General features: G+C 36.5%; 1 protein-coding gene across 1 annotated transcript in view; it reads left to right on the top strand.

Annotated features, from left to right (window-relative positions):
* Positions 1-25,416, top strand: part of LOC127640651 (protection of telomeres protein 1-like) — a 42,394-nt gene that overhangs the window by 6,222 nt on the left and 10,756 nt on the right. The window contains exons 2-7 of the mRNA XM_052123336.1: positions 7,155-7,244; positions 7,368-7,418; positions 8,727-8,832; positions 10,043-10,173; positions 11,184-11,477; positions 13,945-14,100. Of these exons, the coding sequence (XP_051979296.1) occupies positions 7,224-7,244; positions 7,368-7,418; positions 8,727-8,832; positions 10,043-10,173; positions 11,184-11,477; positions 13,945-14,100 (759 nt within the window). The 5' untranslated portion in view covers positions 7,155-7,223. The remainder of the gene's footprint in view (positions 1-7,154; positions 7,245-7,367; positions 7,419-8,726; positions 8,833-10,042; positions 10,174-11,183; positions 11,478-13,944; positions 14,101-25,416) is intronic.

Below are 25,416 nucleotides of genomic sequence, written 5' to 3'. Positions count from 1 at the left end.
ATACATTTACTTGAGAAGCAACATATAAGATATTTAGACTTGCTTTAAGAGACAAATATAAGTGTATTTTTTCACTTGGTTGTACTTTGTGAGTGCAGTGAAGATAAAATATACTTGTATTCAATATCTGTTCTCTAAAAGAAAGTCTTAATATCTTGTGCTGCTTCTCAGGTGTCTAAATCTCTTGATGGAACTCTCTTCCAGATGTTCAGGTCTTGATGAGGTTCTTTGTGTGCTCAAATCCATAAGACGAAACTCCACATGAAGAAAACACGTTTGCGTTCTTCATGACAAGTTTGAAAAAGCAGGACGAGATTTTGAACACACTCATGTTCATATGGAGCCACTTGAGATCTTTTTCATGTCAGCTTTTGCTTGCATTGATTTGTAGGCGAGCTACACCGGCAGTCGCTTTCAGAATTAATTATTATGATTTGTGATTCACATCATTTTCTTCCATTGCTTTTCTTTACTCAAGATTGTGTGATTATGTATGGGGGGGAGCTTAAATGCATGGACACACACACGTGTACACACCATTCTTCAGTCTCAATTAGTCAACCGTATGAAACATCTATTTTTGTGGATCAATGCCACATGGGCTTAATCATTTGTGAGAGGATGGGTAATGTGACTTTGCTACAATATGTTGCTTTAGTTTCTGTATCGCTGCATTTTAATATGACACATTTCTTTGCATCAGAGCTTGGCAACATTTGCATTTATGTTTCAAGTATTCTTAAGTCATACTATAACTTTGTTTGATAAACAGACTGAAATTTGAGTCTCAAATCTCATTTGCATTCATGTATTTTTTTATCATGGCAGATTTAGGCAGTTAGCAAATGGCTTTATAGAAGACTTGTAATATAGCACACAAGTCAAATGGACTGTTCTAATGGCACTCTCTTGTTTTTTGTTTTGTTTTTTAACAATGGCGTCCACCTTCGTTCACTTTCCTTTCCTTTCATTTTCCTGAAAAGAGCCACATTAACAAAACATTTACTTTTGTGTTCCATGGAAGAAAAGAAGTGATACACGTTTGGAATGACAGAATTTTCTCTTTACCTCTTTAATATTAATGGAAGCTAAACAACATTTGTAAGATGTTTTTTAAAACATGACTGGACCTGTAAAGCTCCAACTCTCACAGGTCATTTACCAAATTCCAGTTGGTGTTTCCACTATTCTTGTATGTACATTATATGACTTAAGTAAAAGCTTTAGATCACCTAAAAAGTATGTTCTAAATGTCATTCCAAACCCAAAATACTTTCTTCCGAGGTATACAAATACCTAACATGTTTTTTTGTCTGTTCATGTCGATTGTTTATTTTGTATGTTAAAATTTGCTAGCCAGACTTTTTTTTTTCTCAGCATCTCGCACAGGAGCACCATGATTTTCAGATGCTGTGTCAAGTTAAAAAGAACTTAAGCTGTAAAAACACATCCCGGGACACATTTTTTCTGTTTTACTTGTAGCTTTATTTAGCATTCCATTTGAATGGCCCCTAAAACTCCCTGTTGTGTTCCATGGAATAAAGAAATGGGTCTGGAACAACAAGGGGATGAGTAAATGATGACAGAATGGTCATTTTTAAGAGAATTATCCCTTTTAAAGTGCTTATGTTTCTCTGGATAGGCTAGATTGGTTCACAAATGTCCTGTGATATACTGCATGCAGGAAGGTGTTATAGAAATGCTTAAAGATAAGATCAGAGGTGAGTTTGCCCATTTGAATTTAAATGCAAAGACAAAGATCTTGAACAAGCTGGCGCAGATCAAGCTGATCTGTTTTGTCAGCAATGACACTATCTGTCTGGCCTTCACGCCTTGCATCCTTTTTAAAGTAGCTTTGGTGCTTTGGGTTTTAAAAGAGTTGTAGGTTTTGTTGTCCAGGCAGCATGACTAGTTTCATGGAACTGTAAACTTATAAATAGAGGTGGGAATCCGCAAGAACCTGCTGATACAATATTTTCGAGCTCGCTTTCTGGGTTGTGATACGGTAATAGTGCAATTCTTTATAGTTAGTGTATTGTGATTCAAAACCTCTTTGCGAAAGATTTGTAGGCTGTGTCATTCAGGCTACATGGCTTTGGTCCATTAAACTTTTAATAAATACAATACTATTTTTTGTGCCTTAATAATTATATATATATATGAGAGAGAGAGGGAGAGAAGAGAAGCACAATTTGGGGGCAATATGACTGCCTGACGTGGCACCATCAAAGCATAAGAACTTACTCAAGTCTATGATTCTTATCTCTTAGTCCTGAAGCTTTTGAGAGTGTCTTCAAATGAAAGCTGTACTTTGCCACTCTTTCACTCTCCCCTGGCTGTTTGCTCTCTCTCTCTCTCTCTCTCTCTCTCTCTCAAAAAAAGGAGGACCCCCTCGGAGCACCACTGAACATACATCAATCAACAGTATTCTCTTTGGCACATTGGCCAAGGACTTCTCCCAGTCTGTCAGGCAAGGGGCAAGCTTCTGTAATGCATCAAATATTTATATGAATATTTGGGGAAAATTCATGAATAGTTTTTTTTTTTCCACTGGAAGAATTTTTAATTTGAAATGTAAAGGTTTGGGTGGTGTAGCTTATGCCTCCTACACACTACATGACTTTAAAAGACGTCGGATCATGGTACCGTTCATATTACACAACTGTCTGTCTTGTCATGGAAGTCATAGCTTTTTCAAATACATGAAAAATCGCAGCCATGCTAGTTGGTGTTCTGTTGCAGGTACATCAGGACTCCTCCCACTGAAACTTCCTGTGCCCCGTTTCTTGCTCTCTCATTGGCTGTAGGTCAACGCTGCAGTTGATTTCAGTAAAAACACATTTCACATTGCCCGATTTGGAATCGCAGACAGGTCCAGATATTTAACATCCTAGATATCTCGCTGCCATTGGTGACGCATCGGCGCTTCTCTCAAATCGCGTCTTAGATAGTTCATACATTGTGTTCGTTGCTCACGTGAGTGAGCTCTGATTTGCCTACGATTTCAGGCTTTTTTTGTGTGTGTAAACTCTGCATTAGTGGTTAAAGGGCTGTAATAATGTAGTCAGGGAAAGAGTGTTCTGATTAGATGTGATGAGTCTTGGCCATTAGGGGGCAGTAAGTACAACTCCAGGTGTACAGGCAACACACAGCAAGCATTACAGGCAACAAATTACTATTTAATTGCTTTTTATTTGGGGGCTTTCTTGGCAAGGATTGATATGTGCTTAATTAGATTGAGTAATCGGCATATTATGTAATTAATTTGATAAAAATTATTTGGCTAATCGACAGCCATAATAAAAATGTTTTAGTAAAATTATGGTTACATTTATTGAAGGTAAATGTTGCTGTTTATTACTGTGTGTTGTATTGGTGCATATACAAGGAAAGAAAAAGCTTGCACACAATCTTTCAGAATATTTAAAAAGAGGCCAAAAAAGTGCAAAAAGTCCCAAAGTGCTCATTGCAAGAACAAAACTTTTTCAATTTGCATCATTATCAGTATCTGGCTCTTTCACGTATTTTGGAAAATTTTTGCCATCTTAATAAATGTTGTAGAATATTGTTTCTATAGAAACTGTGTGCAAGCATTTTCTTTGTGTCTCTTCGATTTTTTTGAGCATTTGCATGCACCAAAGCAATATGGAAATAAAAGCTTTTCAGTGTAGTACATAGTATACATAGTAGTTCCCATCTATGTTGGGCAATTAGTACAAGTCATCAATTTAAAAAAAAAAAAAAATGTTTTATTGAATTTTAGTTTTATAATGAAATAAATTAATATGGTGACACAATTATATGTTTGTCTACAAAACTCATTTCAAACATTTAAGCATATGCCACCTTATCAAAAGATGTTTAAAATCAAGAGAAACATTTCAGTCAAGTGTTTCAAAACCTTTGACCGTGTGTGTTAAATTTGAGTAAAAATGCAAATTTTCTCATAGATACTACCTAGATAAAACCACAGATTTTCTAAAAATCAACTAGTCGGTGAGCTGCCTGAAGTCTTAAAGGAATATTCTGGGTTCAATAAAAGTTAAGCTCAGTCAACAGCATTTGTGCCATAATGTTGATTACCACAAAAATGTATTTAGACTCAGCTGTTCTTTTCTTTTAAAAAAAGGCAAAATTGAGGTTACAGTGATGCACTAACAAAGGAAGTGAATTTTTTGAGGGTTAAAGAAATGTGAAGCTTATAATTTGATAAAAGTACTTACATACAGTGGTTTAGGGTTTGTTGACATCGTCATGGCAACCAAGTTGTAAAATTGGCTATAACTTTACACAATAAAGGGTAGTAAGCGATTTCATCTCACAAGATGAAACAACAATTTTTTTATTGTGGCTATATTTTTTAAATAGTGTGGGTTTTTTTACGTTTACCAATTGGCCCCATTCACTTCTATTTCCTGACTGTAACCCAGATTTAGCTTGAATTTTAGTGGTAATCAACATTATGCCACAAATGCTGCTGTCGATTGAGCTTAGCTTGTATTGAACCCGGAACATTCCTTTAAGGAAGCCCTGTATGATTAAGCTGGTTTGAAGTTCACCTGATCCAGTATGGATGTGTTTCTTAGGGGGTTTTATATACGATGCATTTCTGAATTTTTTTTTATTAAGCAGGAGTCTCGAGATTCCTCTAGAATTTTTTTCAAAGTTGGACTGTTTTTAGAATTTATGAGCCATCTATTTCCTGTGTGCCAAATATCTCTTCCTTGGTTCACTAACTTTGAAACAGGTCTCCTGAAGTAGCCTCATTTATGTGAAGATGGTGCAAGAAGGTGAAAAGCATTGTGGTTGGGGGCCTGGGTAGCTCAGCGAGTAAATGCGCTGACTACCACCCCTGTAGTTGCGAGTTTGAATCTAGGGCTTGCTGAGTGACTCCAGCCAGGTCTATTAAGCAACCAAATTGACCCGATTGCTAAGGAGGGTAGAGTCACATGGGGTAACCTCCTTGTGGTTGCTATAATGTGGTTCTCGCTCTCAGTGGGGCGTGTGATGAGTTGTGCGTTGATGCCGCGGAGAATAGCGTGGGCCTCCATACGCGATATCTTTCCTCGGTAACGCGCTCAACAAGCCACAGGTTACGATGCGTGGATTGACAGTCTCAGATGTGGAGGCAACTGAGATTCGTCCTCCGCCACCCGGATTGTCTACCCGGAGTCACTACGTCACCATGAGGACCTAGAGTGCATTGGGAATTCCAATCTGTGGAGAAAAGAAAAAGAAAAGAAAAGCACTGTGGTTGCACAGCCAGTATTTTACTGCCTTTCTCCTACAGAAGCACAATGGTTGCAGCTCAGAACAGCTCCCACAGACAGGCAATGGCTTTGTGAGAGAAAATCGGCCTTGAGAGACGTGCCTTCAGTCAAAACTCTGACGTTTACTCTCACAAATAGTGCCCAGAAAGACTCTTTCTCCCCAAGGATCCTCCTTTCTGTCACCCGGCAAGATTATCTGTTGCTTACAGAATGAAAACGCCCCCCTTCACCACTCATATTTCCAGTAATGCACTAGAATTTGGCTCTCAATCTTCCTGTTCTTAGAGTTGAAGGTCAAACTTGGTGATCTGCAATGGTCATAGTCATTATGAACATTTCGTTGTGCAACACAACAAAAAAGTTCTTTGTGAAGTGCAGCAAAACAACTTTTGTGACAAACAGCCTCCACTATACATGCTTGTTGTTGCCAGTAGCATTTTTGGAAGACCGATTATAAAACTGCCATTTGGCTTGGGTCGCAGCGATTCTTAACAGTGGCAGAAGATAAAGCTTTGTATTGGTGAGCTATCCTAACACTTGGCAGCTTCTGTACAATTTTAGTGTGAAACAATATCAGTTAAATCTCTGAATATCTGCAAGCTATGATTAAACTCGTAGTCACTCTGCAAGTCCTCCAGTTTTATGCAGATGCAGACTTTTGAAAATGATTGCACGTTTTTAGGTGTTTTTAAATATTAAAGGATGTGTGGCTGTTTGAATGATTATTCTCAAAGTCAATAGTAATTGATACTTGCTAAGGCAGTCTATTCGGTCTCCATGTATTCTTGTATATTTGCATATTTCTGAATATTTTGCAATATACTACAATTGTGATTCTTTCCTTATAATCAACTACTTGGAATCGATAGTGGTATATTCTTCCATCATTTTTCATTTGATTACATCATCTGCAGTGCTTCACAGGATTATAGTTAATTCCCTTATGAAACACATTAAGTCCACAGTTTTGTACCTTGGTCTTTTTGTCTGAACTTCAAATACTTTTTTTGCTTCAAATCAAAGTTTGTAATGTTGTGATTTATCTCAGAGCTAGCTGGTTTGTTTCATAGCTTCAGAACTCTTTTGTGAAGTACTTTATGAAATCCTTGTGGGAAAAATGTATTAAAAAAATACTTCAGTGGGGGCCTGGATAGCTCAGAAAGCAAAGACGCTGTCTACCACACCTGTAGTCACGAGTTCGAATCCAGGGTGTGCTGAGTGACTCCATTCAGGTCTCCTAAGCAACCAAATTGGCCTGGTTGCTAGGGAGGGTTGAGTCACATGGGGTAACCTCCTTGTGGTTGCTATAATGTAGTTCTCGCTCTCGGTGGGGCGCGTGGTCAGTTGTGCGTGGGTGCTGTGGAGAATAGCCTAAAGTCTCCACGCGCGCTACGTCTCCTCGGCAACGCGCTCAACATACCACATGTTAAGATACGCGGATTGATGGTCTCAGACATGGAGGCAACTGAGATTCGTCCTCTGCCACCCAGATTAAGGCAAGTCACTATGCCACCACGAGGACTTAGTGCATTGGGAATTGGGCATTCCAAATTGGGGAGAAAATTAAAAAAAAAAAACATCCGGAAAAAACAATATGGCTTAAAAAGTAGCACTCGATTGCAAAAATAATTTTTAAAGAACACACTTCCTTTCTGCTGGTGGTCAATCAAATAGATAGCCCCACCCCATGCTCGTGTCATTGGTTTAGCCAATGTCTCTGTGTTGGGATGCTCAAACAGAGCAGTACTTCAATAGAGACACTGTATATACATTTTAGGGGAATCAAGCTACAAATGTCTTGCTATTAGTTGTCTCTGCTTATCAACTTAAGGATCAAATAATTACTCATCACCTTTAATGTTTTCTCTTTTGGATGTTGTCCAGTTGACAGGCTTCTCAGTCAGAGAGTCTCCGTCTTTTCTAAGGGACAAGCTGTAGCCCTGTCACCTGGAGATGGATGGCAAAGATGTCTTTGTAAGTGTTGGCTGAATGCATTTCAGAATCCTCACCATTCTTGTCTTTAGCTTAACTGGAAACAATATTTTGGATTCCCTCTTCTTTTTTTTTAACTTGATGTCATTGACATGTGTTTGATAGGTGTGTCCCTCAGCCACCTCCTCCCACAGGCCCACTGTCATCAGTTCTGAGGTGCAGTACGTGTTTTCTTTCATGTTGATATCAAAGATAAATCCCTTCCACTTTGTTCCAATACCATATCTGCCATTTATCCCTCAGAGATCAAGCAGATTCTTTATCTTAATTGGCTTCTTTCTGCTGATTTTTGTCTCTTTCTGTTTGTGTAATTGTGTACATTTGCTTGAGCGTGGTGTCCTTTTTTAATTTGTCACCCTCTTTTATATTTGCTTGAGCCAGATCAAGTTCTGTAAGACTAAATGTCCTTAGACACATTCAGTCCAGTTTATATGAAGTCAGAAAAAGTAGCCCAGTTATTTTGGGTCATTTTCCACCCCAAAATCAAAAGATTTTCAATATAATGAAAAAAGTCTGTGAAAAAAATGTCTTATTCTTGGTACTGTAATACAGAATTGTAAATCATCCTAAATTACTCAATGTTTTATTGTTTGTTGGTTTCTGTAATCAGAAAACAGATCTTACCAAGCCTTTTTTTTTTTTTTGTGCATTATAACAATTATACACATTTCCATCCAAATTCTCACTGTATTGTAAAGAAGGCTCATTCTCCTTACTGTAATTTGAAAATGTAATTATCATTACTGTAATACAGTAATAAAAATCATCCTGGCTGGGCACAATGTTTTTTTTTTAATGTTATGTTCTATTTTTATGATTTTAAGAAAAATTAAAATCAGAATAAATTCAGTTCAACAAATAATACCATGATGTATACTGACATTTGTACTAAATAAATGTAATTTACAATTTAAATAATACATATTTTTTCTTTATACAGTAATGAGAATATGACCAGTATTTATTAAATTCTTTGTAACAGGCTGTTCACAATTGGGCAAGGGGGTTAAATGTGCTTGATTGTCATAAATTAATTAAATGTAATGGAAAATCTGGAAATATACACAATGAAAAAAATATATATAAAATTCCAGGACTGCCCTGGAAAAATCATGGAAATTATTATAGAAGTCTTTATAGATAGTGTGTGTATGTATGTATGTATGTATATATATATATATATATATATATATATATATATATATATATATATATATATACATACATACACACACTATATATATATCTATATATATCTGTAGTTAAGTTCAGCTAAAAAAAAATTTAATTGGATATAAATTGCTCTTTGTAAGTGCAATCTATTTAAAATATTTTTCTTTATCTAGTAATAACAAAAAATGGAAAAGTCATGAAAAGGTTTTTGAAAACTTAGATTCGTAGGTCACCTGCCTACATTGGATTCCTTGACATTAATGGCAATATTCCTGCTCTATTCCTTTGTAGGGAAAGTACACATATGCTCCCCTAAACCAGTTGAATCCCAAAACAGTGGTGAACGTCTATGGTGTGGTGACCTTCTTCAAGCAGCCATTCCCTTCCAAAGGCTCAGGTCAGTGATTCTCGCTCATCCTAGTGAGACTGTAATAGGCTTTCCTATTGTTATCTGAGCTCTCTGGAGACTGGGTCCAGAGGAAAGATGACTTTCTAAATGACTTTCAGGGCCACTGTTGAAATAACCGTCAGATCGGAGAGAAACGATAATGGATCTCAGAATTGTTGAACTTTTTTTCCTCTGTAACAAAAGAGACTTCTTAGTGGTCCTAGAAGTCCTAGAGGCTTCCTAGAAGTTGCTTTGTATAAAAGCGGCTGCCAAATGCATACATTTAAATGTAAAAGTTGGTTCACTTGCATTAATTAATTTGTGACGACCACATTGCATTAAATAGCTCCTCAGACCTTGAATCCAGGAGTCTAAGTTTGTACGATAAACCATGTTGCTACCGTGCTGGATCCCCACTTGATTTCCATTGTGAAATCTGGGTCCTGATGCAAAACCAGCTGAAAAAACACTTTTCTAATGTGCAATTGGTCACATTTTTCTCATATTAGTTTTCACTGGTGGTTTTGTTCTTTGCGATGGGGTCATTTATATAAAGTCATACTCTGCATCTTAGGAAAAGCTAACAAAAACCAATTAATACACAACCACTCTCTCACGGTGCATGACTGTTATCTTCATGGAGTTATCTTCCTGTTAATACATATAGTCAATCATGCCTTGGATCATCATATGTTAGGTCTGGAATATATTCCTGTCACACTTGAGGCTTGTTGATGTATCAATATTTTGATAAGTGGACAGAATGCAAGCCTATTCAATCTAGTCAGCGGAGGGAATTGTGCACATGTCCAAATTGATCCTGAATCAATGCATGAGGCTGCAAATTGTATATACTGACCCACAGATACTGTCAGTCTTGAAAATGCAAAATATGGTTTAGTTTAGTAAACAAAATGAGAGGAACCAATATAATTGATGTTTGTGCATATATGATCAACATGAAGTATTGATTTTGGCAATTTATCTTTATCTTTTTTCATTCCTTAATGAATTTGAAACACTCAAAACCCTTTGTAGTGTGATTACAAATATTGATTAAAGTTAAAAGCGCATCTGTCATTAGCCGTGTAAACAGTGTTTTGTTAAACCTTGTCTATATTTGGCCAGTTGGGGTAGTCTCAGAGGGATCACTCATGCTTTAAAACGTCTGTAAGCTCAAGTGAGCTTTTTAGACAGTACCCTTATTATTTGTCACTAGATTACTGCTCCACAATAAAGATCACAGACCAGTCTGATGCTAAAGTGGGCTGCACCATCTTTTCCAAAAACCTGGAGGATCACCCAATCATCTTCAGTGTCGGAGACATTATCCGACTGCACAGATTCAAGGTGAGGTCCGTTTAATTTGGCCTGTTTATTGTTCATATTGATTTTGTTTGCTCTGTAATCATTCTTAAGAATTTTGCAACTTGGCTAAATATCTTATTTGCTGAAAGAAATGAAGCAGCACCACCTGATACAGTACCAGTAAGCACACATACATGTGGAAGAGCATCTGGAAGGCATGCCAGTCTATCTAAATTTGCTGCGTTTACACCTCTTATACACAATGGAGTGGTGTTTTTCTCCACCGAAAACAAAACATTTTGAAAATGCTTTCTACTACCATGTAGTTCAGAAGTCTATGATGTTAGGCCATATCCAAACCAAGATGTTTTCTGTTTCCTAAGTCTTATTTGTATATGAACATTTGCTAAAAACAGCCAATATTTCTTATGTTCACACTGACAGCAATTTGCAGCGACGAAGCAACCAAAGTCATTCATAGTCAACAAAGGTTGGCGATTCAAGACGTCATTTATGGTGGCGAGCATTGGCGAGTGCAAACAGTGGAACTCACATGAGCCACTTCCTGCTTAAAGATAGTATAGTTGAGTAGGATCACCTGCTAGCGACCAACAGACTTCCCTACAAAGCCAAAATGAAGTTAATACACAAAAAACTGAAACAGAGAAAAATTCTGCTTTAAAGTTTTTGTTTTTTCGATTAGCCGTCCAAATGTGGATTATAAAATAGTATCACTCCATTTTATCCAAGTCTGTACATAGTTGAGTCAAACCCTTATGTCAGGACAGATCGTAGTCTAAAAGACACGATTTTGGTGGTAATTTTGTCCAAAATTTGCAGTTTATGCATTTTGTCTTACAGGGCAGAGTATAGTGACTTTGCAACCACCAATGTTTTATTTGCTGTCAGTGTGAATCTTTGATCTTAAACATTGCAAAAACATTGGCTTAGTGACAAATGTATCTTGTTGATGTACGTGTGCTATTGGGAGTGACTTTAAAATGTAAAGCTCTGATTCTACTTAATTAATTAATTTTCCCATATCCTCCCAGGCAGATACATTCAATGACTCCATGACACTCGTGAACACTTTTGGTTGGTCTATAGTCACATTCGATGGAATAATTGACAGCCCAATAGTGCCTCGTACTTCCAGCAAGTCATTTCACTTTGGAGAATCTGATAAAAGTGCGGTGCAGGAGCTTCGCCAATGGGCAGCCAATCAATCGCTGATGCCCAGTGGGCCCGCTGTCCCTCTGTCATCAGTACAGCCCAGGATGTACTTCGATTTGACGTGCCAGTTGCTGGCCAAGGCCGTCATGGATAGTCGCTGTATTCTGCTGAAGGTGCTTTCTGATTGAAGTTCAATTATATTAATCTCTACCATTTAGGGTCGAAAGGCCGGCTTCTTCCCAATATCTGAATTTGTTTGCAAATATTAACTATTACTTTTAAATATCGCCTTGTTAATTGTTTGAAGTTACATACGAAGAGTGTGAATATTTTGAAGTAAAGGCCTATTTACACAAGCCAAATTAATTGCTGACAAAAGGTCTATTCACACCAAGCATGAAGTGAAAAAGCCATCTGGCCATTGACATTCACATTCAGAAAAGTCATACCAGATTATACAAACCGAATACAGTACATGATAAAAAAAACATGCTTTGTGGTCAGAAGAATTTCATCTCTGGTGTGAATGCATTTTTTTATTAAAATTCTTGTTCACAGCAAGGTTTGGGAACCAAGAGTTGGTTAAAAAAATTTTTTTAAACTACCCGAACCAAACTATTTTCATTCTCAGATGTGCATTCTTCTGCCGATGCGGTTGCATCACCGTGCTCAAATATTCTTCCATTGTTTCCGTCTACCTCTCAGCGGCACTGCAACACCGCTATTGAATTAGCAATGCAAAACATACAGCGCGACCAGTGTAATCTGATTCCCAATTGAATGACTCTTATGAGTTAATTCTTTTAAATCTACATGTCAAAATGATCAGCGCTTCTACCAAACCAATGTCTTATATCAGTTTGTTCTGTTTGGAGAATTAAAAACTTCAAGTCATTTGTACCTCAAGTCATTTGTTTCATCATATCTGACTTGATTTGAACCAAATATAAATTTAGCAATTATTGAATGGTTGTTGATATGACAAATGTGTAGTTAAAGATACACATTGAGCTTTGTTGTTTTTTTGTGGCATTTTATTAAAATTAATGAATGAATATATCCTAATTAACAATTCTGTGTGAACACACCAATAATCCGTTCTGTTGAAATATGAAATTACCTCATCATTTGTTAATGCAACTGTTAACAAAAGTCAAATTCCAATGACTATTCACGGCACATATTTACAGTGCCTAAATTTTACTGCGTAAATAGGCCTTAATGTATGGAAGCCATGGAGTGGCGATTTAAAAAGAATGAAGAAATAAATGTTCAATTTTTTAATTTGAAAATAAAAATGTGGATAAATAAACACTTTTAAATGTGTCTTTTAAATCTGTTTTTTTTATTTGTTTACATTGTTTAAAAATGTTATAAACAATAAAATTGCCCATTAATAAATAATGTATTTAATTCATGTTTAAAATGCAATTAATTGTTAAAATAAAATAGCATATTAATAATAATTTTTAAATGCACCTTTGAAATTGCATTTAAAAAAGCATTTGGCAATTTATTCATTCATTTGCCATTTGATTTTATTCATCTATTTGTTCAATGACTTTTCTTTTTCATTTTACTTTGGCTTTTCTTTTTACATTTTACAATCGAGTTTAAAAATGTAATTCGACAGTTGACTCGTGGGAGCAACCAATGAACTTCAGACTATTTCAAAGTAGATGTAAGAAGGGCTATCATTGGATGGTTATATATAGAGGTATGAGTAGTTTACGTGCTCTTTGATGCCCAAGCAAAAGAAACGGATGCAAAGCGTATCAGAAGTTAATGCTTTTGCTGGATGAATACTAATGAATGCTAATAGTGTTTGCTGTAGCCTGGAGGTCCTGTGGCTTTTTCCAGCAGCTCGGTACCTTAAGTGGCAATGGAGAGGGAAGCATATTGCAGCCGTGGCCCATGCTTTCAGACAGAGTAACGGGTCGAGTGGCTCAGTCTGTTGGCTACATTGTGGTTAACGGCTCTCTTCCATTGTGCATACTCGAGGAGGGATGTGCTCGGCATTTAACAGCAGTGGTGACAAGTGACCATTAACTTATGATATGCTTCGTGTCTGTTTCTTTTGCGCAGGATTTACAGAGCACGTAAACTGCTCATACCTCTATAAATAACTGTCCAATGACAGCCCGACTTGCATCTCCTTTGAGTGGCACATGGGAGAGAGGGTGTGTCTTCAAACTGAGTCGAAAGTTCATTAGTTGCTCCCATGAGTCAACTGTAGAATGGCGTTTTTAAACTCAGTTTTCAAATGGAGAAAAGCAATTGGCAAATGGAAATGAAATGCCAAAATAAAAGGGAAAAGACATTGACAAATCGATGGAGAAAAGAAATTGCCAAATGGTTTTTAAAATGACTTTTTAAGGTTGCTATTTTATTGTTACATTTATCTGCATTTTAAACTTGAATTAAATAAGCACATGTAATTGTGTCTATTTATTTGTCCATTTATAAATTAGTTTATTTATTCACCCTTTTATTTTCAAACTAATAGATTGATCATTTATTTATTCATTCTTTTTTTAATTGCCACTCCACGGCTTCCATATTCATGCAAATGTTGTTCTTATATCCTGACAAGAATCTCAAATCCATTTAGTAAAATGTATGATTATCCACTGTGATCAGGTGTGGGATGGGACCAAGGGTGAACATCCACTATTGAAGATTGCTGTCACACCTGACACAATAGAAGGAGAATCCACTGTCGCTAAAGATCGGATGAACTTGACAGCCAACGTTTTGGTCTACGACAATCACGTGGAGGTAGCTCGATGCTTAAAGGTGAGTTTTACCTCAGTAGATATATAGAGATTACTGTGTTTTCACCAAGTAGCACAGGTTCCAACAGCCTTGTTGGTCCTGGAACATTTCAATCAACCAATCAGATTTTCGGGTTAGAGCTAATATTTAATTTAATGGTTAGGGTTTGGCTTTTGGGGGCTTGTACAACATTCTTAACAGTCTATCATTTCCCTCTATCAGTAGGGGTGGTTCATGGTTAGGGTAAGGGGTAGGGAAGATTCCTAAAGTAAAATGTTGTTTAGCTTTACTAGAGCACAACAGTCTTCTGAAAGTAAAAACTGTATACACCTTAAATACAGACTTGCCTTGAGCTCCAGGGTTTTTAATCGATGGTAAATGCTTCTGTTGAAGCCATCAGTCTGCCTTTATGGGAATTCCTAGTGAATAACTACCTTACCCATGAATCCTGAAGGGAAAACATCCACCAATCAGATAATCGCAGCAAACAAATCATGCCAAAAGAGCTCCGCAGCGACCACCCACTCTCATGATGCACTGTGGATGATATAATCGAGTCAGCCTCTCTACACTCTCAAACTACTTAGATATTTATTTCAGAATATTTTGCAATAAACATAAAACATGTTTCTGTACTCATAATCAACTACTTAAAATCGATAGTTTTTCACTTTCAAATCATTTTTGTTTCAGTTGTCATTTGTAATGCTTCAAGGGATTGTAATTCATTACAAACGTACATTCTTGTACATTTTGTTTTTCAACCATCTTCAAATGCTTCTCTGCTTCAAATCCAAGTTTGTAATGCGATTCATCACGGAGCTGGCTGGTTGGGTTCATGGCTTCGAAATCTTTTATGAGGGATTTTGTGAGAGCCCTATGAAAAAATAATTAAAGTTGCCTAGACGTGTGAAAAAGTGGGTGGGCTCTCTTGCAATCTAGGGGACCCATTTCCTGAAAGAAAACCCATCCTGCAGGAGTAGTAATCTCATTTTATCAGCCTACAACCCCACCATATGAAACTAGCAGCACCTATGTTTATTAAATTGAACTTGAGCAGCAGTTTTTACAGTTATGCTCTGTTACTGTAGCACCATTCAGTGCGGGAGACCCACGCACCCACCCCAGCATTTATAATGATGAATAAGGTGCCTGGTAAGATTGTGAGCACATCCTGTACTGGCTTATTTGAGAGCCGCTCACTCCTCTTTGAGTCGTTTGATTGTGTTTGTGGCTCATAAAACCTCCCCTGTCTGTTTTCACTCGTCAAAAATCTCCTCTCCAATTTGAACATCTTATAGTAGTTTTTGAAGTGTATTATCTACATAACTACCAGCAACATTTCTGTCCTCTCTGCCATCATCCTTTCTATTAATATTTTAACAGCAACAGAGCTTTTATGCCTCTTTTTGAGAGTGTTTGTACTTTTTAGAAAACTCAGATTGTTTCTTTCTCTTCGCGTAATGTATAGTTGGTCCCATTATAGACGTACAGCACAAAAGCGTGTCTTTAAATCCTTGAATACGATTAAAAAGGTGGTAAATCATTTATATTACAGTACAACTACAGCATATATACATATTTTTGGTCTCTATTCCATTAGATTGCAGGGAAAGGTCTATTTGAATATGCGTTGTGTGAAGTTTGAACCAAGGTGGGTGGAGTGAACTTAATGTTCAAAAGAGGAAACTGTGAGTTGCTGACTATTCAGGTTCTCTCTGTTAGCTTCTATTTGGCCCTGTTGAATTCCCACATGGTGTATTTATGTTTGAAATTATGAGAAATACTGGATTGGCATGGTCATGGAAAACCTGTAAAATTTGTGGAATTTAATACAATCTTAAAAAGTCACGGGCACTTCTGTAGTCAATATAAATTGTTTTTTTAGTTACTGTATGCTCCGCTCTAAAATATTTAATCGGCTTGAAATCACTCATTAGTGTAATCTCTGAAAAATTACTTTTAATATCGTCATTCTGAAATTTTCAATGACTGGGAAAATCAAAGAAAAATCTGGGAAAGTCATGGAAAAAGTATTTGTCAAAAGGTGTGGGAAACCTGTTAATATGAATTTGATTGAATTAAAAGTTAAAAAGTCTGATTTATTTTAGCTAACTGGCTCGTTTGGACCGTTCAGGTAAATAAATAATTTACACATTAAAGAAATGATTCACAATTCAAGCAATTTTTGGTAGAAAAATAGCTCTTTAAATGCTTGTTTATCACTTTTTCTTCTGCGATAAATATTCTTTTTTTAGTTTTATTATTATTTAGTGTAAATGTTGTGTTATGCTCATTGTTTTTGTGCCAGATAAACACTGCTCTGATTGCTACATTAATCCAAAATAATAATAATAATAATAATAGAATAGAAAATCTATTATATATTTATAAACATATTGTCTCTTTAGCTTCAATTTATTTAGCTACTTTTTGTTTGTAACTTGAAGTGTAGCTAACTACCTTTTTAAAGGGGTCATGACATACCTTTTTGAATTATTTTTAAATGTTCTTTGAAGTTCACTAATAGCATTAATAAAGTGTTTTGTACACACACACACAAATGGCATATATTTGTAAAACATGATCATTTTCCTCCCACATTCCGACCATCTGTCAGAAATGCTCTGTTTTGGTGCTGCTTCTCATTTAAGACTTAAATGCCAGTAGTTACGATTGACCCTCTGCTCTTGACTGACCTGGGGCCTGTTCTTTGTACTTCGATTAATACATCTGAGATTATATGACGTGTTCCAGATCTTCTAATCATTATAATTACTCTAGCTAATTCTGTACATCAAATTCATAAGCTATATGCTAAATGCATTAGAATATCTGGATTGAGTTGTCTGAGTTAATTGCACACATGTATACAAGTATGTACATGTATTGGCACATGTATGATACGCAAAACCACAATCAGGAATGCAGCGATTGGTTGCCGACATGAGAGATTAATTAATGACATAATTAAAAATATTAATATAATATAAATTGTTACGCACAATAAACCCTGACACGGCGGGGGGGTTCTTGCATAAACCTGAAGGGGTTAATTTTTAGATAACAACTGGCAGACTGTACATTTTCAAACTTATTACATGGCTACTAACCAAATAAATAAATACAGGAATATTAAACATGTATATAATGTATGTACTGTATATGTATATACTTGATTTGCAAATTTTTTGTTATTATTTCAATTAACTTGAACTTTATAAATGCACAAGTGCATAAAAGCTCTCTTTAAATGCCTTCGTTCTTACATATACTGAGCTCTTAAGCATGTGCCATCGATTACAAAACTCGAAGCTCACTAGATCTTTAGAGGTTTATAAATTATCATTAAAAATATAGAAATTGAATGGGCTTTTTAATTTTGAAGCCTGAATGTTACGCTTAAGTGACTGAACTAAACTGCATTTTTCAAAGTTTTGATGCTGTAAACATCACTGCGTTGATGTGGGTCTAACTGTGCATACCATGCAAACTCATGTAAAATATAATGATACATTAATAGACAAATTGAACGTTTAATGCATAACAAATGATTATTTGAAATGGTAACTTAATGGATTTTGATCAATTGTTCTATCAGAAATGCAATTTATCCACAGTAGATTGCAATGAATTGTAATATTTCCCTACCATTATCAATATCCTGGGTGGTATATCCTCTAATATTGTGTGAAATTGCTTGAGCTCAGTATTGAGGCAGAAAAGAAGAATAAAGCCAGCCATTGAGATTAAGTGGACTGAGAGAGATAGCTTTATGAGAGAGGAGAGAGAAGGCCAAATCGATACGGCTGTCACGGTTAATGGGGGCCTTCATTGTGGGGAGCTACACGCGCACATACTGTCTGATTTTTGCCTACACCCTATATCACTCAACTTGTGAACATCAAATAGGCATAGTCTGGCACTCATTGCAAGAAACAACACAGATTTTTCTGTTTTATTACAGAAAGGCTGAGAGGTTCCACTTTTAAAATATTCCATTTTTACACATTAACATAGCTTTAAGGCAAGGGTATACTTTGTATTTTCACATGCCATACTACAACTAGTACAGTCAACGGCAGGCATATCAACCGACAAAGCGAACATACCTGGGCTGTCCACATGCTCAGAAACTCTTTGCGTAGGACACAGCAGCTCTTAGAAAATGGAAGTATTCTTTGGCCTTTACTAGTTAGGGGCCAAGGACTGGAGGTGTGTTAAGTTCCTATCTATCTTATACCAGGTCATCCAAACACCTTTCTGCTATTTTGAATTGATATATTATCTACTTTTTTTTTTCATTTAGTTTTCTCATTTAACAATTTTCAACTAAAAGGGGCTCAGATCATCTTTATATCAAGCCTCAAAAATGGAAGTATTTGAATGTTAGATTTTTTGAACTTTTTACTGTTAAAAATGTCATGGTGAGGACACCAAACCGGAAGTTTTGTGCATTGAAATTAAACTTGTTTATAAAGCGCAACTGTGTCAAGCTACTTTTTTAAATGTCTTTGTTCCGGACGTGTTTTCCCATTCATCCCATAAAATCCTTCCTGAAAGAGTTTTAAGCCACAAACAAATCCAACCAGCTTCTGATGGGGAATTGCAACATTACAAACTTTGATTTGATGCAAGAAAAAGAAAATCGGACAAAAAGACCCAGGCACAAGACTGTTTACTTAATGCTTCATGGGGCAAGAGTCTGTGCCCTTATTAAAGAAATTGTGAATGATGTAGACTGTAGACTAAACCAGACTGTTGCTGTCTATTGCCGTTCCCACCATGCCTGTAATGTACAATATGTGCAAAGTTTTGAGCCGGCACCAACTGCTGGTGTCTTTAAAACCAAGCCTATACAATGTTGAGGGGGGTCCAATAGAATCTATGTAATATCTTGAATTGCATAAGGTGTACCCTTGCATCTCTAGATGCAGACTTGTCCTCTTTTAGAATCCTAGCCCACTCTCCTTCCTCCAATACCAAGTTTGAATCTTTCTCCCATTTTTTTTTTTTATAGAAGTTGAAGCTCTGTCCCCCAGACTCTGAATTAGCAGGGAGTAATACACTGATGCCTCATGACCTTTTCAAAAAGCAGTAATCACCACTCCCAGAGTATCTGCCACTTTAGGACTATAAAGTGGTCTATATGGTCTGAGACTGAATGCATAATAATAAAATTAAATCTTTGGTTGGCCTAGCCCACCTTTGTCAAACAGCCTATGCAACTTACTGAAATGTTATCTGGGATGTTTATCATTCCAAATGAAGGACTGCTTTATGAGATCAAATTGCTTGAAATAAGAGAGGGGGACATCTATAAGGAGAGATTGTTGTAGGTAGTTGAATTTTGGAACACAATTAATTTTAATAACATTAACCTTACCAATCATAGATAAATGTAATGAAGCCCACCTGCCCACATTGCTCAAAAACCTTTTTATTAAAGGATCAAAATCTAACTAAATCACACAAATTAGCTGGGAATAAAATACTCAAATACTTAAAGCCCTGTTTTGGGCAGTGGAAGGCGCCTGGCTGAAAAGCCGTTACCGGGCAGAGCCAAAGCTTCCGATTTAGACCAATTAACTCTATATCTCGAGAACTTAGAAAAGGAATGAATAATTCTGTGGAGGTGAGGCATAGATCTAGTTGGGTCGGAAACGAATAATAAAATATTAAAGCTTATGAGCCACACCTCCCGCCACCACCCCTGGAAAATCATCCTCATTTCTATCCAATCATCCTTCATACCATATCAAACGCATATTCTGCGTAAAGTGAGATGTCAGCGACCGGAGTCTCTGATCACATGATATTGATGAAATGCCTATCGTTATCTGAAGAGCTACGGTCCCGAATAAACCCCAGCTGATATATATGTATAAGAGATGTCAGAACTTTACTTAATCAGTTAGCCAAAATGTTTGACAATATTTTAACATCTAGCTGGATCAGGGAAATTGGACGGCAACTCTTGCACTCGCTTGGATCTTTGTCCATTTTAAGAATCAGACAGATCCGGGCTTGTGTCATGGTCAAAAGTTGGCTGAGGTAAATATTACACCCGGTAGACCCGGTACTCGGCACCCCGGTATTTTTGACAACACTACTTTTAACTACCAATAAGAGTGCAGTAATCGTGGCTCTGTTTAACACATTTTACCATATTTTAATCCATTCAACAGGTTTCCCCCTAAAATTAGCTCAGAAAATGTGAAAAAATAAGTCTACAGATTCAATTTGGGCCTATTTAAAAGCAATTATATATCATCTTAAATCCTTTAAACCAATTATAAAAAAAAATTAAAAAATGTCTGTCATGTGATGCCACGACAACACAAATCTATGCTGCCCTTGACAGTATATTCCACAGATCTACATGGCATTTACTCTGGGAAATTCCACTGGTGAGCTTTGCACCAAAATGTCTGCCTGCAGCCATAGTTTGATCTTTATTTTGTTCATCAGTGTTTGTAGCATTGAGCAAATAGACCTATTTTAGTTATGGTTGACGTCAGTGTTAGTATTGCCTTTGTGTTTCTGGCCAGACACTTTTGAGGGATCTCTGAAAACAGAGAGAGGGGACCACAGAAATCTCACCTTTTTTTCCCTTGTCTGGATTGTGAAATTGTCTCTGTGTGCTTTTTGTGTCATTGGCATCATCAGAGTCCCAGGCCAGTTGCCACATTCACTTCTCAATCATCAGTCATCTCGCCCATAAATTTGGGAATGGATGCCTCCTGCAATAATAATAGAGATCAATGCTGTGCTAGATGCGTGCACGTGCAGAGGGTGTTGTATGGGAATATGTCATTTGACAAACAATATGCAAGAGCTCTTTTGTTATATCCATATGTATATAATGTCAAACATCACTATTACTGCTGCCTATACTGTAGGTTAGGTATTTTTCAAAAATTCAAACCGTAAGGAATAACTTTGGTGCATAATTGTCTCACACAGTTTGTACATGAAACAGCTTGTTGAGGAGAGTGTGCTATTCCTTTTCAAAACCAGATTTTTGCCTAGTTGACAATAAAATGGCAGAGAACATCTCAGACATACATGGAGATACTGTATCTAGGGAGCAGAATATCATACTTGGAAACCAACCACCTAGAACACCCTTGCAACTGCATAGTAACGCCTAGCTAACCACGCTGAACACCTACCTTAGCTTCGTGGCATTGTGTTTTGCTGTCAAACACCACTCACATTTTCTTCAGAAAATGTAATTATCTTGTTACTTTCTTTAATTACAATGTTGCACACTTTGCTTTTTAGACATCTATGGAAATTCTTGTGTAAAATTGCAGATTTTGATGGCATATTACACAACCACGCAGAAAGCAGCACATAAATCTAGTAATGCGGCAGACGCTTTTTCCATTCTCCCTCTTTTGTCGGCAATTGTAAAGCGGTTTAGAAACATCCTAAATGCATATGAGCACTTGCAGCACAGCTAGAGCTGATAAAGTATACATGTGACTATCAATTATTCATAGAGCGAGAGAAAGCTAGCACCTGGGTTAACTTATCACCCAGACACAGCCCCTGCCTGTGTGTGCATGTGTGCGTGTGTGTGTGTGTGTGTGTGTGTCCGTCCAGAAGTGTCATAATGACTTGTTTTGTGGGTTCCCCCAGTCATCGAAAACCTGGAATTATGAGGATTAAAGGGATAGTTGAACCAAAAATTCTTTCATGTAGTCAACCTCATATTGCTCCAAAACATGTGAAGACTTTCTTGCATGGTTACAAAAGGAGATATTAGAGAGAATGACAGCCTCAGTCATCATTAACTTGTATAGAAAAAAGATGCAATGAAAGTGAATGATGACTGAGACTAGCCTACGGCCTAACTCGTTTGAAGTTCCATGCAAGAAAGTAAGTCATACAGATTTGGAATGAGACACGGGTGAGTAAATGGATAGAATAAAAAAAATAAAAAAAAAATATTTTAATAAAATTTGATCACAAACAAAAGTGATATCCAATTTGTGAATGAATTGTTCTTTTGAGTCATTTTCTTTCAATGAATCAGTCAAACCAGCTCACAAAATGGCCTGAATGATTCTTTAGGGATGGAAATCATAGGAAATGTAATGATTGCAATTCCATTCCAGATTCCTCCTGAACAAGTCAGATCCCTTAACTGTTCCGTTAACGATTCTTTCTTTGAGGATGACCTATTTAGAAGTAAATTACATTTTCTGCCCTCACCAGCCTGTAACCAAATGATGAGATCATTTCAGATTGCAAGAAAGCAGATATTACAAATCTTAGATAAATTTAATAGTGTTTGCTAAGACATGTTTACAGATTTTTAATGACTGTTCAAAGATATTTTTTAGGCATAAATAATATAATAAACTAACTGCACTACCGAGTGTTTTTGCTCCATAATAAAGAACCGGCTGATAAGAGTAATTTATTCAGGGGACCTGGGTAGCTCAATGAGTATTGACGCTGACTACCACCCCTGGAGTCATGAGTTCGAATCCAGGGTGTGCGGAGTGACTCCAGCCAGGTCTCCTTGCCACCAAATTGGCACAGTTACTAGGGATGGTATAGTCACATGGGGTAACCTCCTCGTGGTCGCGATTAGTGGTTCTCGCTCTCAATGGGGTGGGTGGTGAGTTGTGTGTGGATCGTGGAGAGTAGCATGAGTCATTTATTCAGAAACATCTTTAAACTGGCCATGCTGTGTTTGGGCTATAGATTCAAAAGATCCGGCTCATAAGATTAATTTGTTCGAGATTCAGATTACACTAGTTGTGCTGTGTGTTTTGCACTTTGGTTTAAAAAGAACCAGCTCATAAGAGTAATTTGTTTAGGAATCAGGCTACACAGGTTGCAATGTGTGTTTCAAGCTGTGTGTTTTATTACAGAGGCTGCCACAGTAAACAGTATTTCTTTTTTCATATTTGAATTGTATTATTTTTCAATGGAATTTGTTAACAATAACTGAAACATGCTCATAACACAATTAACACATTTACCCCACAAATAAAGATAATACATAAACTAATTAATAATAATAATAATAAATGGTAATGGAACAGAAAGTTCTGAAAATGATATGGTTCCAGTATTTATTTAAAAATGGAACCGGTTCCAAACCCTATTGATAAGCGAATCAGTCTGAAAAATGATTTTTTAAAATATATTTATAGATTAAAGGCAAACCACTGAAAATGTCTTTGAAATTCATTGGACAGACTTTGGTTTTGAATTCGAATGAAGTATTTAAAATAAAGAAATTCTCATCAGGCTTTTCCATTTAATATATATATATATATATATATATATTTTTTAAATCAAACCGTGTTGCACACAAATCTCTTTTCTTACCGCTTTTATTAGATATGACTTGTGTAAGCATGTGGTGGGACACATCAGGAATTGTCAGCTGTCAGATGATTTTGGATGGCCTGTCTTAAGCACAGTATTTGCTGACAAAACGTAGTGTCTTTGAAAAGAGAAGCAGAGCAGGTGCAGAGAGAATAGCTGCTGAGTTACAGACTCTTTCAGAAATCTGCACAGCTAGACTGTTTTTATGGGATTTGCGAGCCCATATTCCTCTGCCAAGACTAGAGAAATAATAAAAATAACTCTGTGCAATAGAGTACAATAGTATAGGATAGAATGTACAGGCATAGTATGGTTTTAAAGAAATTTTCGGGGTTAAAGTCAAGATCAAATCAAAATTGACCCTATTTGCTGTACTTCCATAATAATAAACAGTCCTGGTCTTATTCAGCAGGAGTCATCAGTGCACGTTATTCCAAAGAAGAAAAACATTTCATCAACATGTAAAAACTTTTGTATTTTTTAACTAGCCCTTATATTTTTCCACTCCAGCCCTTCAACCACCTGTCACATAGAGACCAATTGACTTTTCACAGTCCAATCAATTCTTGGTGGATAAAATCAGTTGTTATTAAATAACAAAATGTTATTATTGAGAGAGTGCAACAAATTTCCAAACCATGTATTTACTTTACCCAAACACACTTTGATAAACCTATAATAATGATTTATATTTTAGAGCTGTCGGGACAGATTTAAAGGGAAATTGCATATGTAATTTGCCCGTGCATGTTCACGTGTTGACGTCATATCCGTACACAGAAAAAATTATCTCTGGCTACTGTAGCGTGTATGGTGTGGGAGTACCATGAAGCTGAAAGTTTGTCAAAACGAATGAGAAAAACTGACCATGGATCATTCAAAATGGCAAACCTCTGGGGAATCACCGGCTGTGAAAACAAAGAATCCAAAACAGAGCAGAGCCTAAAAGCAAAAAGGGAAAGCCGTAGAGTCTGTAATAAAACCTGAATCAACATCGGCGGCTTTTCAGAGGTGGTGACAACTCAGAGATCTGAAAGGATTTAAAAGTGACCCAGAGATGGCTTTTATCTTACTCAACAGGTAAGACATTTTATTGATATGTCTGTGTTTGTGTAGTGAAATACAGTTATTATACTGTAATCGGTGCAGAACTTTTCATTTGCTAGCACACGTGTGTATTTTTCTTTATAACGGGAATAATTTATATAAATAAATCCTTTAGTCCTAGGCTTGCCAAGGACATGTGAGTCTTGAAATGATGTTGACAACTGGTTGGTAACAATGACACAACGTTTCAAAGTTTGACTTTTTCAGACAAGCAATTGTTATATAATGTTAACCAACGTTATCTAACGTTTGTAACATAATTTATTTCAAAACATCATTGTTTCCAATAAATCAAAACAACAGCATAAGGTATGGCACTTATCTGCTCAGATGACGTTTTTGGATATCTGTCTTTTCCTTTCTTTCGTTATTTATTTGTCCATTCCCTTTGATAAGATGTCCTGTATCCATGTGCACACCGGTGCCTCAAACCACATTCATCCATGCAGAGGAGCCGAAGCACAACTTTCGTCATTACCAAATCAATGTTCTTCAGCAAGACACATGCAGTTTATTTTTTAACCACTAGAGGGCCAAAAGGTACATAGTGTAGCTTTAAGTAAAATGGGTTGTAAACACTTTTTAAGTTGACTTTAAATACAAGTTAAGCTCTATCGACAGAATCTGTGGCTTGCTATTGATAACTACAGAAAATAAGAAAGGAATAGTTTCCATTGTAAGTGCACAACATGATTTTGCATTGATTTTGTTTATTTTTTTACTTTCCTGTAATAAATATGTTGTCCATAGGGCGCTTAACTGAAACTGTTAATTTACTTCCTGTTATATTCCTTTTCTTATTAATTTTTATTTAATATTTTTTTTTGCATTGTACCCTTATTGGTCAATCTTAACATTGTCCATATTCGTCTGGTC

Source organism: Xyrauchen texanus, chromosome 49, assembly GCF_025860055.1.
Source record: "Xyrauchen texanus isolate HMW12.3.18 chromosome 49, RBS_HiC_50CHRs, whole genome shotgun sequence".
Classification (NCBI taxonomy): Eukaryota; Metazoa; Chordata; class Actinopteri; order Cypriniformes; family Catostomidae; genus Xyrauchen; species Xyrauchen texanus.
Note: the sequence above shows the minus strand (reverse complement) of the source record. Positions and strands in the feature narration are given on the sequence as shown.